Source organism: Cebus imitator, unplaced genomic scaffold (assembly GCF_001604975.1).
Source record: "Cebus imitator isolate Cc_AM_T3 unplaced genomic scaffold, Cebus_imitator-1.0 Scaffold637, whole genome shotgun sequence".
Taxonomy (NCBI): domain Eukaryota; kingdom Metazoa; phylum Chordata; class Mammalia; order Primates; family Cebidae; genus Cebus; species Cebus imitator.
The window spans coordinates 572414-587615 of NW_016107952.1; the positions used below are offsets into that span (position 1 = coordinate 572414).

Sequence of the window (15202 nt, forward strand, 5' to 3'; positions counted from 1 at the left end):
AAAAAAAAAAAAAAAAAAAAAAGAGGTTTATCTTCAGCAATAATATAACTTTGTTAAGACATTTGATTTTGACAGTCTTGCTTTTCTCTCCTACCTCAACCCCCACCAACTCTTAGCATTTCCTTGAGCTCTTTTGAGAAAAACCTGAAGGTTGGATGTGAATATTATGCTACATTTATAAATTCAGTTGAAAGCCCAGTGAGGTGGGAAATGTATACTCTTGAGACCTTATTTACTCTCTAACTCCTTCTGTTCTGAAAGCAAGTTATTCTTCCCAGCTTTAACCTTTACACCACTTTTGTACTATTCTTCCTGATGGCTGAACTACACTTCAGCAGGTGCTGCTGAAGGGAAAATAGTAGTGTTAAGCTAAAATGCTGAAAGGCAGGGGCGGAAAACCACAGCTAGCTCAAATCTGGATACTTGATAAGTAGTATTGTATTGCTTTCAAGTACAGGCTTTTTTAAGCTTTGAGGCAACCTGAACCTTTTGAATGTCAAAGTTAGGTTTATGGTATTAGCAGGTTATAAAGTTAATTTCTAAACTAAGTCATTCTTTTACTTCCTTAAGACCTCACAGAAATTCAGGGGGAGAATAAATTCTTTTTTTCCTAAATATAAATTTTGAAGCTTGACAAAATACACTGTATCCTTATTAATATTATTTTAATGGGTAACAACAGATTCCACAATTTGTGGGTACACACACTCAGGAGTGAAGCAGGATGTCTAGGAAAGGGTTATCATATTTAGCAAATAAAAAAAGGATACTCTCTTAAATCTGAATTTCAGATAAACATCAAATAATTTTTAGTATAAGTGTATCCCAAATATTTCATAAGGTATACGAAACATTATTTGGTATTTATATTGAAATTCAAATTTAACTGGGAGTCCCATATTTTAGTCTGGCAATTCTAATTTGAACAGACTCATTATGGTCCTATTTAGCACCCTACAATTCTCCCTTTTTATCCTTTTCATTGCCTCTCTTCCCCTTCTCACCCTCTGCCTGCCATTCTCTCTGCTTCCTCATTCTCTTCCCCATCTTCACCTTTATCTTTTATTCTCCACTATCTACAATTGACCATTTTTTGTGAAATATATCTATCCGGGTTATCTGAGGGTATGTATATGTACACATAACTTATTATTCCACTTCTTTAATTGCATATAATTCTTAAATTATTTTTCCTCCTGTGGGACATGAGCTCTAAATAGAAAAACAGTATGTCACTCCAACTTCTGAAATATTGTTTGACAATTTTCTAAAAAAAAAAAAAGAAAACAGAAAATTCACATCAATGCTAATACTCACAGTGATACAAAACTAGTTTCCACACCCCTTAAAAGAAGCTCTCATTTTCCTATGTTTCCCCTTAGGTACTATGGGCACTACAACTATGGACAGACTGACTACTGGCAGAAATGAACACCATGTGGTGAGAACTACTTTCTTCAAGAAACAAAAAAAAATCGTTTTAAGGGCTTGACTAGATAGTGGGTATAGATTTTTGGAATGCATTTCTTAACATATGTTCTAATTTAATATTTTAGTGATTTGCAAAGTGGGTGCTAGGGTATTCAATATTTTAGCTGTCCTTTTTCCTCTGTTTTTTTTTCCTGCCTTAGAGAATTCTGGGATCAAAGGTCTACACAGAACAACAAGGAGCTACAGGAAGTCAGCTTGATGATGCAGGAGGGAGGCTCTTTTTTCTGAGGTCACTGACAGATGAAGCGCTGAAGAATTAGAAGGCTTTCACTCCATTTGCTTTGGACAGATTTAAAGACTAGGTGCAGCCATTTGTGTTAATTAAAATCTCTCAAACCTTTGTTTTAGTGCTGTTTTCTCTCTATCCCACCACCAATCTGGGTGGAAATGTTGGATGTTTGGCCTTAAACATGTATGGAATGCAGTCATTTAGGGATTCTAAACAGCCTTTGATTATTTTGATAGTTTTGGGATTTGAAATGACCACATTATATAATATGTTTTTACTAAGCCTATAAAAAGGAGCGCCTCTCCACCTGTGAAGTACATAATTGTGGACAGATCTACCACTGGAAAATGAGCAACAGTAGGTACAAAATAAGTAAAATTATATGCCATAGACTTCTCTTATGCTCTCACCAAAAACATCAAACTGCCCTGTTGATTTTGCCCCGTTGTTATCTATTCCTTGAATTTCATCCACCTTCCTAGTATCGCTTTTTTTTTTTTTCCAGGCCCTCCTTCCTGCCTGGATTACCAAAACTTTTTAATTGGTTTCCCTGCTTCTAGTCCCTCTAATTCATCTTCCACAGTACCACTGAAGCTATCTTTTACAAAAGATAAATGAGATCATGTCACTCCCCTACTGGTTTCTTGCTGAAGTCTAAGCTCCTTCACAGACCATAAATGATCTCTCTCCTGCGTAGCTTCTCAGTCTCATCTTTCACTATGTCCCCCTTCTCTCATACATCCCACATTGGACTCCACAGAGAACAGAACTATTAATATTTACAGTTCTCCCGATGTATCATGAGTTCTATTAGCTTCATGTACAAAGTGGAAAGATACTTCTCTCCTGTATCCCTGTCCATTGCCTGTTTGTCTTAAGACTAAATTTGCTGCCTTTCTATCCCACTGATTCTCAATCATAGCTGTGTATTGGAATCCCCTTAAGAGCTTTGAAAAATAGCATTCTACTGGGTCCACCCCAGATAATTTAAATCATGGTAACCGAGTGATAGGGCAAAAGTATCACATTTTTAAAAAGCTCTTCAGGAAATTCTAATATGTAATCAGGTTTGAGACTCACTGCTAGGCTCTCTTACTTCTGTCATAGCAGTAAGTGAACTCTATCGCAATTATTGGTTTATTCAGCTACCTTTCTCACCAGATGGTGAGCTCTTTGAGGCCCATGATTCTATCTTGTTATCTTTTCATTTTGACAGCAAACACAGTGTCTAGCTTTTTATAGAGACTCCATAATTGATATGCATAAGGCCACAGAAAGCTGATTTCCAAGTCCCAGGTCTCTTGATGTCCTGCCTTGTGTACATTGCCAGTGGATTATATTGTAGTTCCTGAGATCTTCAGATATTTTCTTTTACTCTAAGTTGTCAGTAATTTCCTATCGTATGTCAGTATAGAAGAGTTGATTTGTCACAAAACACTTCATAATCCGTAGGAACCCGTATACTTTCTGGTAATAAGCAAAGTGAAGGAGCCAATTCAAAATCTTCTTTCTCTCAAGGTTAATTTAAATATTTAAAGATGCATTTTAAAGATGAATTTTAAAAAATGTACTTTTGCACTTGAGAAGGTTTACAATAAATCACAGAATTTTGGCATTAGAAGAAACTTTAAATAAGTATAAAGTTTCCTTCACTTTACAAAAAAGGAAACTGGAGTTCAGATACATTGAAAAGGTGTCTAAATTCCTACAGTTAATTGGGGCCAGAGCTGGTTACCAGAGCCTAGGTATTAATACTGCCAGTTCATATTCCAATCTAACTCATATCTTTCCTCTCTTAACCACAAAAATAATGGGCTCTAAAACGCTGAGATGATTACTTTCATATTCTACCAACAGAGTTAGTAGAGTATATAATTTACATTGTTTCAAGAAAGCCACCACTGTACTTATTTAGTCCCTGAGAGATTTTGGCAGTCCTGAGAGATTTTCCATCAATTGGATTAGACAGAGCAATGAGAACAAAAGATAGAAATATAAAATCTGAATGTACTACTGATTACCTTGAATAGTCAATTAACCTCAGTGCTTTAGGTTCCCAATTTTAAAACTGGATTAAAAGAGCAACATTTGAAGGTTTTTAAAGTATGGGGTTTTGTTTTTTTAAACCACTACAGTGAGTTTGGATTATTATATGACCTTTCTGCTCCCCTCCCCCCTTTTTTTGTTAACTACAACATGGAATAAAGTAGTTTACTTGGTAGCTTAGGTTGTAACTTCTTAAAAAGTGGATTATTTGCCATTGCCAAAGTATTTACATTTTATGCTCATTATCAGTCAGGCTTAACAACTTTCCCTCAAATCTTCCAAAGTTTTCAATTTTTTCAAAACACAAAACTGGGATAGCCTGTTATCCTACTTTGTCTTTAAGACTCATATTGGACAGGCAGTATAAAGTTTCAGTTAGATTGGATGGCTCCTCATGAGTGTCTGCATTTTGGTGAATCTAGGAAATGGATCTCAGCTTTGTGAATACAGACAAATTTATATGGTCAATTTATTCAAAAGGTCAGAGACTTATTCAAGCTACTGAAACTCCCAAGATATTAGCTGATAGTTTGGTGGGAATATGTCTATATTTAGGGTATTCCTATCTCCAAATCAAATTATAGGAAACTGAATTAGTAATCAAAAAGTATTTGGGATTGAAACATCATTATTATAGTTTTATTTGTGCTCATAATATTCCAATTATATTCATCTGAGAATAAAATCCCTGATAACCTTGACCATATATGGGCGATAATTTTCAATTTCAGGGTCAATTGAGGAAAAATCTGTCTCATCAGCAATATATTTATAAATCATAACTTTGGGTAGCCTGTTTTTGTGGCTTATCTCATTTATTTTATCTTGACTTTCTAGCTATGCAGAGGATATCTGCTAACATTTTACCCCAAAAAATTGCCTTTTTGCTTCGCCAGAAAGTGATTAGTAATGTTTGTCTCACTTCTTTCTTAAATGAAATAAGGGTAACAACAGCCTGATAATTTCATCTTTAGTCTAGAATTGCAATAATCAAAGAAGGAACTGACAATGCACATTCTGCCTTACACTTGTAGATGCAGGCAGAAAATCTAGTTTTAGTGTTGTTTATGTGAACAATGGCGACCTTAGGCTGTATCTCCTTTTATTGGTAGAGGCTTCTGTAATCTGTTGCAGGAATTGCTCACCAAGTAAAATCTCTTTTGGTCCCTCTGGCACTTTGGAAGGAGCCTGCATTGCTACCAACTCAAAGTCCCTATTGCTTCATATGTTTTGCATTTAGTCAACAAATATTAGGAAACGAGAAGAGCACAGGGTTCTGTGCTGGAAAGGGAGGCTTGCTTTCCAACCAATCAATTTCACAGCAGGAGATACACACGCAGATATAAATGAAATGTAATTATTACATGGTAAAATTGAGAATTTTCAGGACAACTAAAAAATCCATCTTCTCTACTTTTTTCACAAATTCACTTATAATTCCTAACATGAAAGTTACCTAAGGTTCATTTTATGTGTAAAACATGATACAAACATTCCTGAAACTATATTTCCTTCAATTATTAATCAACCTGGGGAAAATGAGATTACTTAGGTTAATAAAATAATTTTTGTTTTGTACATGCTTTTTAAGGAAACATATTTTTTCTGGGGATGCTGAGCTTTAAGATAAATTTTAGTTACATGGAAACCAGTTAACAATGTTAGAAAAGCATAATGCTTTTGATTTTTTAAAAGGTCCACTTAAACTCAATCCATGTCTGTTTTTAAGCTTGGAGCTATCTTTTCATGACATATATACTGAACCCTATAAACTGAAGGCATTGCAGACAGAGCCCTTTTAAGAAATCAAATAGTTTCTGGGGCACTTCATATTACTTTCCCATTTAGCAAATCTCATTTTCCTTTCCCATATCTAATAATGCCCTCCTCTTCTATTCTGTGTTCTACCTTTTTTTTTTTTTTTGGAGGGAGAAAAATTAGTGCTTGCTTTAGAAATCAAACTTTTTTTGTTCTTGGTTTTCTTCTTTTATCAGATATACAACCACATAAATGGAGACCTCCTACATTTGTAAATTGTCAGAACACACCTGGGAAGAACTTCTCTACCTTCTGAATATTAATATGTGACTGTGTAGGTGGAATTAAAGGTTTAAACTGGAGCCCTCAGGAAAGAATAACCTCTATAGCATAATGAAGAGAGAAAGGGGTTTGTAATTAGAGTTGAACTAACTGCTAAGCTGTTGAGGCCTTACCCTTAGATAAGATACCCAAATTCATCCTCCCTCAATCTCAGTCCATTTGGTAAAGGTGTAGCTGATCCCCATCCTTTGGACAAGTATGTGAGTAAGGCCTAATCAAACAGAAAATGCCACTCCCCTTGCCTTATAAGTGTTTTGGGGACTGGCACATGACATAAATCTATGATTCTCAGTTTTGGTTCTCCAGACTTTTTACATTCTTAAAAATTGAGGACTTTATGGAGCTTTTGCTTATGGAGATAATATGGTTTGGCTCTGTATCCCCACCCAAATCTCATCTTGAATCATATTCCCATAATTCCCAGGTGTTGTGGGTGGGACCCAATAAGAGCTAGTTGAATCATGGGGTGGTTTGATCCATACTATTCTCATGGTAGTGAATAAGTCTCATGAGGTCTGATGGTTTTATCAGGGATTTCAGCTTTTGCATCTTCCTCATTCTCTCTTTGCCTGCTGTCATCCACATAAGATGTGACTTGTTCCTCCTTGCCTTCCACCATGATTGTGAGGCTTCCCCAGCCACGTGGAACTGTGCATTCTCAATTAAACCTCTTTTATTGTAAATTGCCCAGTCTTAAGTATGTCTTTATAAGCAGGTATGAAAACAAACTAATTCATTAGGTTACATATATTCACATTTACTAGATTAAAAAATTTTATATATGCAAAATGTTTACTATAATGGGGTACTGATCTAAATTATACCCTAGAGCCAGACGCTGTGGCTCATACCTGTAAACACAGCTACTCGGGAGGCTGAAGCAGGAGGATATCTTGAGGTAAGGAGTTTGATACCAGCTTGGGCAACACAGAGAGACCCTATCTCTCTCTTAAAAAAATGTATGTATATATATTTGTGTGTGTATACACATACTATACACACACACACACACACACAACGTAGAGAAGCCAATGCCATCTTTGTTTTGCCATGTAGGAAGAGTCAAGGTGAGAATGAAGTCAACAAAGAAGAAAGCATAGCTGAAAGTGACATCATGATGACATAGTTTCAGACCCTGAATCTAGCCAATCCTGAAGCTATGCAGGTCCAGACTTGTTAGCTGCATAAGCCAATGAATTTCTTTTGGCTTCAACTAGAATCAGTTGCTTGCAACCAAATATGTCATCAGACATCTGTGTTTCCAATTGTGGACTTCAGGGATAGAGTAACTGAAACCAAGAAAAGCAAAACTGCAGATAAGGGAGGCCTTCTGTATACTTCATGCTACTGAATTGTACACTTTTAGATGGTTAAAATGGTAAATTTTATGTATGTGTATTTTACCATTTAAAAAATGGTACACTTTAAAAGCATTGAAAGCTTTGTTGCTTTTAATGTATTTTTTCCCCAAAGAAAGCTATATTATGGTCAAAATGAACTTTAAACTGGCTGAATTAGGCACTATTTTTTTTTCCCTAGGATTGGTGTAACTAATTCTGGTCTGAAAATAGGTGAGTACAATACAATAAGATATTTTAAGATATAGAGATGGGGGGGGAGAGAAAGAGAGAGAGAGAAAGAGAGACAGAGAGACACCACATAACTTTTATTACATAAAGTTACATTAACATAACTTTTATTACAGAACATTGTTATAATTGTTCTATTTTATTATCAGTTATTGCCATTAATCTCTTACTGTGACTACTATATAAATTAAACTTTATCATAGGTATGTACGTGTAGGAAAAAACATAGAGGAGAGTCTGGACCCAGAAAAGCCCAATGAGATTTTGCCTTGCTTATACTGAAATTGTGATTAACCACAGAAAAAATAAGAGTTAACTGGTGGGCTAAGTGTAAATATACCAGCACTGGAAAAAAAACTAACTTCAGGCTAGGTGCGGTGGCTCAAGCCTTTAATCCCAGCACTTTGGGAGGCTGAGGCCGGTGGATTACCTGAGGTCAGAAGTTCGAGACCAGCCTGGTCAACATGGTGAAACACTGCTTCTACTAAAATACAAAAATTAGCTGGGCATGGTAGCACATGCCTATAATCCCAGCTACTCAAGAAGCTGAGGCAGGAGAACTGCTTGAGCCCAGGAGACTGAGGTTGCAGTGAGCCAAGACTGTGCTACTGCACCCCAGCGTGGCTGACAGAACAAGAGTCTGTCTCAAAAAACAAACAAAAAACAAAAAAACTAACTTCCTTTCTACTAAAATATAAAGTTTTAACTCCATCATATCATAATGAAAGCCAGATGCTTACCTATTTTTTATGTTGTCTCAGAGGGTTAATAGAAATTCTTGCAGTTTTCATGCTGAAAACCCTAAGAATGGAAAGAATACATTCCTGGGCACTTCTAATTATTTACAAACAAACTCCCACCCCAAACCTCATCATACCCCACGTCCCATGTTTCCTAAGACACTTTATCAATATTTGGAAAATGGTACTCTCTCCTACCTTTCAGAAATTTTTCTTTGGCATAACATTTGATTCCAGGATGAATTCTGAAGAAATGTCACACTGTAACAAGAGTAATGGTATGTACATATTGTAATATTCATTCAATAACCAGCAGTAAAAGGTCACTCTAGACAGGAAAGTCACTGTGTCTTTCCTGTGTAAGTTTTGTCTGTAAAAGGTTGCTGAATTTGAAAACGATAAATACACTTAAGAAAAACTGTTGAAAGACAAGCATCTATTATAATGTGGTTCTATTATTTTTTAGAAATTTTAATACTTAGCAAAATATAATGAATATTAATAAACCTCCATATACTTTAGAACAGGGGTCCCCAAACCCTGGGCCGAAGACAGGTACCCGTCTATAGCCTGTTAGCAACCCTGCCACACAGCAGCCAGCAACCACTACCACCTGAGCTCTGCGTCCTGTCAGATCAGTGGCCATATTAGATTGTCACAGGAGCCTGAATCCTATCATGAACTGCAGATGCATGGGATCAATATCTGATGATTTGAGGTGTTCTAGAAGAGTTTCATCCTGAAACCATCACCCCTCCCCATCCCCATCCATGGAAAAACTGTCTTCCACAAAACAGGTCCCTGGTGCCAAAAAGGTTGGGGACTGCTTGCTGCTTTAGAAAGTTTAATTCATATCCACTCTTCCCACTTAAGTTTTCATGAATTTAACCATCACTCCTTTTGTGAATGCAAAGTTAGTCTCTCCTTCTCCATTATTGACTTGTGAAATGAAGTGCCAGTTTCCCTCTATGAATAATTATAGAATATTCTGATTAAAGGAGTGCTTACTCAGTCTACTACTATAAAAAAGGCCCAAATTTGTCTAAGGTCACAACCTGTTAGTGGACAGATTTAGACCTTATCTCTTTAAAAGCTCAAGATATTTTCTTTTCTTTCTTTTTTTTTTTTTTTTTTTTTTTTTTNGAGTCTGGGAGTCACGGTCTGTCGCTAGGCTGGAGTGTGCAGTGGCGCAATCTTGGCTCACTTTAACCTCCGCCTCCTGGGTTCAAGCAATTCTCGTGCCTTAGCCTCCCGAGTAGCTGGAACTACAGGCGTGCATCACCATGCCTGGCTAATTTTTTTGTATTTTAGTAGAGACAGGGTTTCACCATGTTGGCCAGAATGGTCTTGATTTTCTGACCTGGTGATTTACCTGCCTCGGCCTCCCAAACCGCTGTGATAACAGGTGCGAGCCACCATGCCCGGCCAAGCTCAAGATATTTTCTAATCATTTAGAGTGTATTGCAAAGAAAAGATAGGTTAGAAAGATAACAATATAACCAACTATTTGCTCTCCATGTTTAGTTTGAAAAAAAGGAAATAATTCTCTTGGAAATACTTTCTCATCTTTATCTCCCATTGAAACTAGTTAACAACCTGTTGGCCAACAGGATCTAAGGTGACAATAATGGGAAATGAGTTCATGACCTGGCTTAAATTTTTAATCACTGTCAAAAATACTAGCAACACACATACTAAAAAAAACAAAAGCAAAAAAATCCCCACCAATTTATTTTACTCACTTCGATTCCATCCATCATCTACTTTGAGTAGGTCCTATTATTTAAAATGAAATACATAAGCACATGAATCTTCAGGGGATGAGTAATTTCATTTCCCAATCGACCAATAAAAAACTCATGACTGGCCGAGTGCGGTGGCTCACGCCTGTAATCCCAGCATTTTGGGAGGCTGAGACGGACGGATCACAAGGTCAAGAGATCGAGGCCAACCAGGCCAAAATGATGAACCCCCTGTCTCTACTAAAAATACAAAAAAATCAGCTTGGCGTGGTGGCGTCTGCCTGTAATCCCAGCTACTCCGGAGGCTGAGGCAGGAGAATCATTTGAACCAGGTAGGTGGAGGCTGCAGTGAGCCAAGATTGCGCCACTGTACTGCAGCCTGGCGACAGAGTGAGACTCCGTCTCAAGAAAAACAAAACCAAAAAATTCATAACCATCAAAGTGACTTTGAGATTTCTGTACAAACACTGATATTACACATTTTTTAAATACTTCACTTTGCTTTTCACTTTTATGCCTCCAGGTTTACTACAGCTAAGAAAAAAATATATATACATGTGTGCACACACGTGCACACACACACGCATGTAACTTTTTAAAATTCAGAATTTGAAAGGTCCAAATAGTCACTAAGAAACTAACGTAGAATAGCCACAGGTGATTAAAAACATGTTTTATGAAAGGCACATGGAAAGAAATGGCAACAAAATCTATTTTCATGGTAATCTCACATTCCACGAATACTGAAATGAAAATCACCGCGTCAACGGACCGTGATTCAGGTGGAACGTATTCTCGTTTGCTAAGGAGATAGATGCTTTTCATCTAAAAGCAGCGCTCGTGACGAGGGAGCTTAAGGCCACAAAACCGTGGGACAGCAGGAGGAAGAAAAGCCAGGTATCTCCACTCCAGCTGCCCTGCCTCAGACTCCTAAGCTTCGCTTGTGAGGATCCTCTTGTAGGCTATGACTGGAGATGGAATCCTAAAGCACAGGTGAGGTGGAAATCCTCCTTCAAGGAGAGTCGACTGAGGAAGCCAGCGGCTAAGAATTGGCGGGACAGGATACCTCCCTCTTCGCCTACGGCGAGCTCTCATAGTAGCCGCCGTTCTGCCACCCACGCAGCTTTCTAAGCCACCTCTAGGTTCCCCAGCGCCTTCAGTGGGGCGGCCGGCCGCACCCGAGGGCTGCAAGAGGAGACTCGAAGTGCTGAGCCAGCCTCGCTCCCCCGAGGTCCGCTCTTAGAAGGCCTGCCCGCCGGCGAGAGCCAGCCCAAGGCTCAGACAACCAACGAGGCGCCAGGCTCGGCAGGGGATTGCTTTTGTCTGGGGCCCGGCCGAGGTTACGTCCGTGCCTCGCGCGCACCCGCTCCGCGTTCACTCAGCCAATCCGACGCTACTCGCGCGCTCAAGAGCGGTCCGTGGTCCTACTCAGGCTGGGCCGCCTCCTTCCCGCTCCCAGCACTCAGCACCCGAGTTCTCACTCCTCCCCTCACTCTCCACGAGTTCCACGCCTCTGGGTGTAGCTCCGCCCCTGTCCCCGAGTCCGCCCCCGCAACCTCCAGAGCGTGTGCTCTCCTTTCCTCTCAGTCCTGCCATCTAGCTGCCTTGGGTCTCCCGCTCCGCAGAACGGCCCCACTCTCTCCTGCCTGGTTCTGCCGCCTCCGCGCGCTCTCCCCGTGAGGCCACCGCGCCCCCCATTCCCAACTTGCCTCCTTCTCGCTGGACTGGGGGTCGCGTGTCTTGACTCCGCCCCCTCCCGCGGACCCGCGCACTCCCGGCGCGGCCTCTCCCCCACGCAGGCCACCAAGCATTCTGCGGCCTCCCCCTCCTTCCCCACTCTCCTCTCGCTCTCCTCGGCGAGCGCGCTCCCGGCCCGCGCGCTCCGGGCTCCGGTTTCTCCCGGCTCCTGTCAGTGCGGTGACTGCGCTGGGAAACATGGCGACCGAGGGAATGATCCTCACTAACCACGACCATCAAATCCGTGTCGGAGTCCTCACAGGTAACCGGGGGAGGTGGTTCGGGACCGCTGAGGCTGCTGTCCCTGACTTGCCGTAGGCTTTTCGCCTGTGGTGGCCCTTCTCTGCGGCCTCGGGAGGAGGGAAAGCTGAAGAAGGGAACCGCGGGGGTGCATTTTACAACCGCTGAGATTGTGGGTGTTCCCGCGGGTCCCCCTCCCAGCCCCCCAGGAGCCTAGGTCGACTCCGTGGGATGTCAGGCCCCAGCGCCTTCTCAGACGAAGTCCCTGGCTCCCGGAGACCGAGGGGCCGGTGCGGAGGGCGCTGCGGGGCTCCGCACTCTCGGTGCAGGCGGCGGGATCCCGGCTCCGCAGTCTGAAGCACGCCGCTCTCGGCTGGCCGGGGCGCCTCCTCCGCTAATGCTCTTTTGGCAGAGGGGGGAATCCCATTTCCACCTCCTTCCTCCCCTTCCCCCCACCCGGGCGGCCCCACACCACTAGCTGTGCTTGCCCGGACGCGACTCAGGTGTTAATCCGATGAAACTGCTCCTCCTCGGGTTGTCCCTCGCGGGCCGGGCATCCCCTCAGCCACCCTTGGGGCACCCTTCGCCTCCCTCGGGGGATTGGGGATCAGCTTGCGTCCGGACGTCGGAAAGAGTCTGCATTCTGTCTTTCTGAGCAAAGGGGCCCTCTGTCTGCCTCGTCGTTTCCTTAACGAAGACTGGCTGCAGCCTGCGGCCGGGGATCCAGCTCGTTTTACTTGAGAGGGAAGGATTCCCCTACTCGGGCTTCTCTCCCCCTCCCTTCTGGGAACCCCCACCCCGTTGGAGCGTCCCGAGGCTGCTGAGGAGCGCACCTTTCCTGGGTCGCGTTTCCCTCCCTCGCGGAAGCGGTGTGTGCTCTGCATGTCTGATTCTGTTGCGCTGAATTTGGCTAATATCCGTCACTTCGGCAATCGGCAGTTGCTGCAGGGCATGACTTCCAAGATGAACAGCGAGCCGATTTGTAGGGGTTTCAGCTGTGGTTCTGTTGTTGGCAAGGTTTATGTGTAATTGAGTGGCGAGGCGGGGGTTAAAGAACTATATTTGGAATCCGAGGGCTTACTTTGGAGTGAAGGAAATCCAGGACTCGATGTGATTTCGGAAAAAGAAGCAATGTGGACGGGAATCCTAGTGTTTCCCTTACTTCTTTTTTTAATTTTTTTTTAACTGTCAGATTCTGACAGGTTGAGACGGTGCTCGAGAAGGGACTAAATTGAATAAGACTTGCTTTTATTATTAGGCAGAAAAAAATGTTTGAGACTGCCGGTAGATACTGAGTGAAAAGGTTAATTTAGCTGCTGAATTTTATGAAAAGGGGCTATCCAGTGGCCCTTTTTCTCTTTTTTAAGTAAAGGATTGCCTTTCCCTGGTATTCTTTCGGTATGTCGATGGCTATTAATTGAATTTTCCTAATCAAAAGACCCTGAGATTGAGAAACTAGTCTAAACCAGTTGCAGAAAAGGGAACCCCCAAATCCGAAGATGCGCTGTTCTCTTCTTTTGGTCCTGAAACTGTTTGATTATGTGAAGATTCAGTTGTAGTTTAGAATTTCTGGAGCTGATATTGCCAATTTTCGAGTAATCTGATGGCGGGATGTGAAAGAGTATATCCTTTATCAACTTGCGCTTTAAGTTCTAGCCTTTTTTTTTTTTTTTTTTTTTTTGACAATTAATAGAGTAGTGAGAAACCAAAATATGTCAGCTGTCTGTAGAAATATAGGCCATAGCTGTTTAAAAGTTAAACCGTGGAAATATTTTTTAAATGAACATTTTTTACTTAAGCTTTCACATTAAATATTAGTTTCATTTAATGAATCATCTTTGTGAAGTGGCATAGCAGATAGGTGTTGTACAGACTGCTTTGAAACATGCAGCCCTATCTGGTATCCTTATGGTCTAATGTGGATAACATTGATATGCAAACAAGTGAAGAAACATTGTATGTAATTATTGTACAAAAATTTTCTAAATATGTTACCTATGAGTTTGGGGCTAACTGCAAAAGAAATTCCATATTTAGATGGATTAGGGGCGAATATGACTACCCGAAGGTAGAATTCAGTACATTATTAGAGTCAAGAAGAAACTAGCAATTTTAAGGGGAGTTGAAAGCCAGCATCCACCTTATACATAAATATGTATTTGATATGAGGCTCCTGAGCAGAATAAAAATGCAATGTAAAGGCTTTGAAAAGCTCAGGTGGAGTAGGTAGGTGGCATAGGTAAAATGTCAGAGAGAAGATAATAATTAACATTGACAGTGGAATTAAAGGCAATCAGGGGAAGCTATCTTATGAGAATGAGGTATAGTTGTCTAGGGGGAAAAGTCTAGGGCCAGGAACAAGGTTGTAGCTGAAGGAATGAAAAGGCAGCTGCAGATTTGGAAAAAGTGATAATAGCGGAAAATAGGTTTTGATGATAACATGAATATTTGAAGTCAGAAATAACTCAGGCTTTTTCTTGAAAAGTTATTGATACAGATATTGTCTACTATGATGGAGAGGAAATAACATTGATTTTTCTCAGTCTGTAACTAATGGGTTTCATTATCAGCAGCTTAGTTTCTGTGGTCTTGCCTGATACACCATATGATTTGGGGGAAATAACTTACAAAAATGAAGCTGTATTATACAATTTTGTGTATTCTAGAACTTCAAGTGTTGTGGTTTTACCATGTAGAATTATTCTTTACTGAACTCAAGTACTGTGATTTCATACTAAAGAAAGTTGTGTTGAATTGTAGTTTTGGTGAATTATAACTTGTGACTCTCTTAAAAGGTGGAGGGCCTCTTTTAAAAAATCTCCTTGCATCATAATACTACTTTGAAGTATTTTATCTACATCTATTTTACAAAGATAGCGGAAAGTGTGATCTACCCACACACACATTTTTACAATATGTTACTTAGTATTTTGTGAAATCATATTATTTCTAAAGATTTAATTGACTTCTTTGTGACATTTTTTATTACCTGTTGAAAAACACTTGTACTTTGAAACTTTTCCTCCTTTAGATGATTTTGTTACTTTGAAACTTTTCATCCTTTAGATGTTTTGTTATCTTCATTTCAGTTATGAATTTGCCAAATTTGCCTCAGTCTGTTGAGACTTCCTATCAAATGAATTAACTGTATTAGGTTTATGAAAGAAGTGGTAGAAAGGGAAATATTTAGCAGAAACATTTTTTTTTTGCTTCATTATTTTGATTTTTTTTTTTTTTTTTTTTTTTTTTTTTTTTTTTTTTTTTTTTTTTTTTTTTTTTTTTTTTTTT

The 15202-nt window shown here is 40.2% G+C and overlaps 1 protein-coding gene and 2 long non-coding RNA genes across 3 annotated transcripts in view; 2 read left to right on the top strand and 1 right to left on the bottom strand.

Annotated features, from left to right (window-relative positions):
* CCDC196 (coiled-coil domain containing 196) overlaps nt 1-1975 on the top strand; it is an 11788-nt gene extending 9813 nt beyond the window's left edge. The window contains exons 9-10 of the mRNA XM_037734578.1: nt 1383-1441; nt 1632-1975. Coding sequence (XP_037590506.1) covers nt 1383-1441; nt 1632-1751 — 179 coding nt within the window. The 3' untranslated portion in view covers nt 1752-1975. The remainder of the gene's footprint in view (nt 1-1382; nt 1442-1631) is intronic.
* A 6175-nt stretch (nt 1976-8150) lies between these two features.
* LOC108295405 lies at nt 8151-11305 on the bottom strand. Its single transcript, XR_001821392.2, has 3 exons — nt 10669-11305; nt 8394-8456; nt 8151-8256 (listed from the first exon to the last, which is right to left on the bottom strand). It is a non-coding gene; the product is annotated as an uncharacterized LOC108295405 (long non-coding RNA).
* A 171-nt stretch (nt 11306-11476) lies between these two features.
* Nucleotides 11477-15202, top strand: part of LOC108295404 — a 255984-nt gene continuing 252258 nt past the window's right edge. Inside the window, exon 1 of the long non-coding RNA XR_005198164.1 lies at nt 11477-11936. This is a non-coding gene — a long non-coding RNA (uncharacterized LOC108295404). The remainder of the gene's footprint in view (nt 11937-15202) is intronic.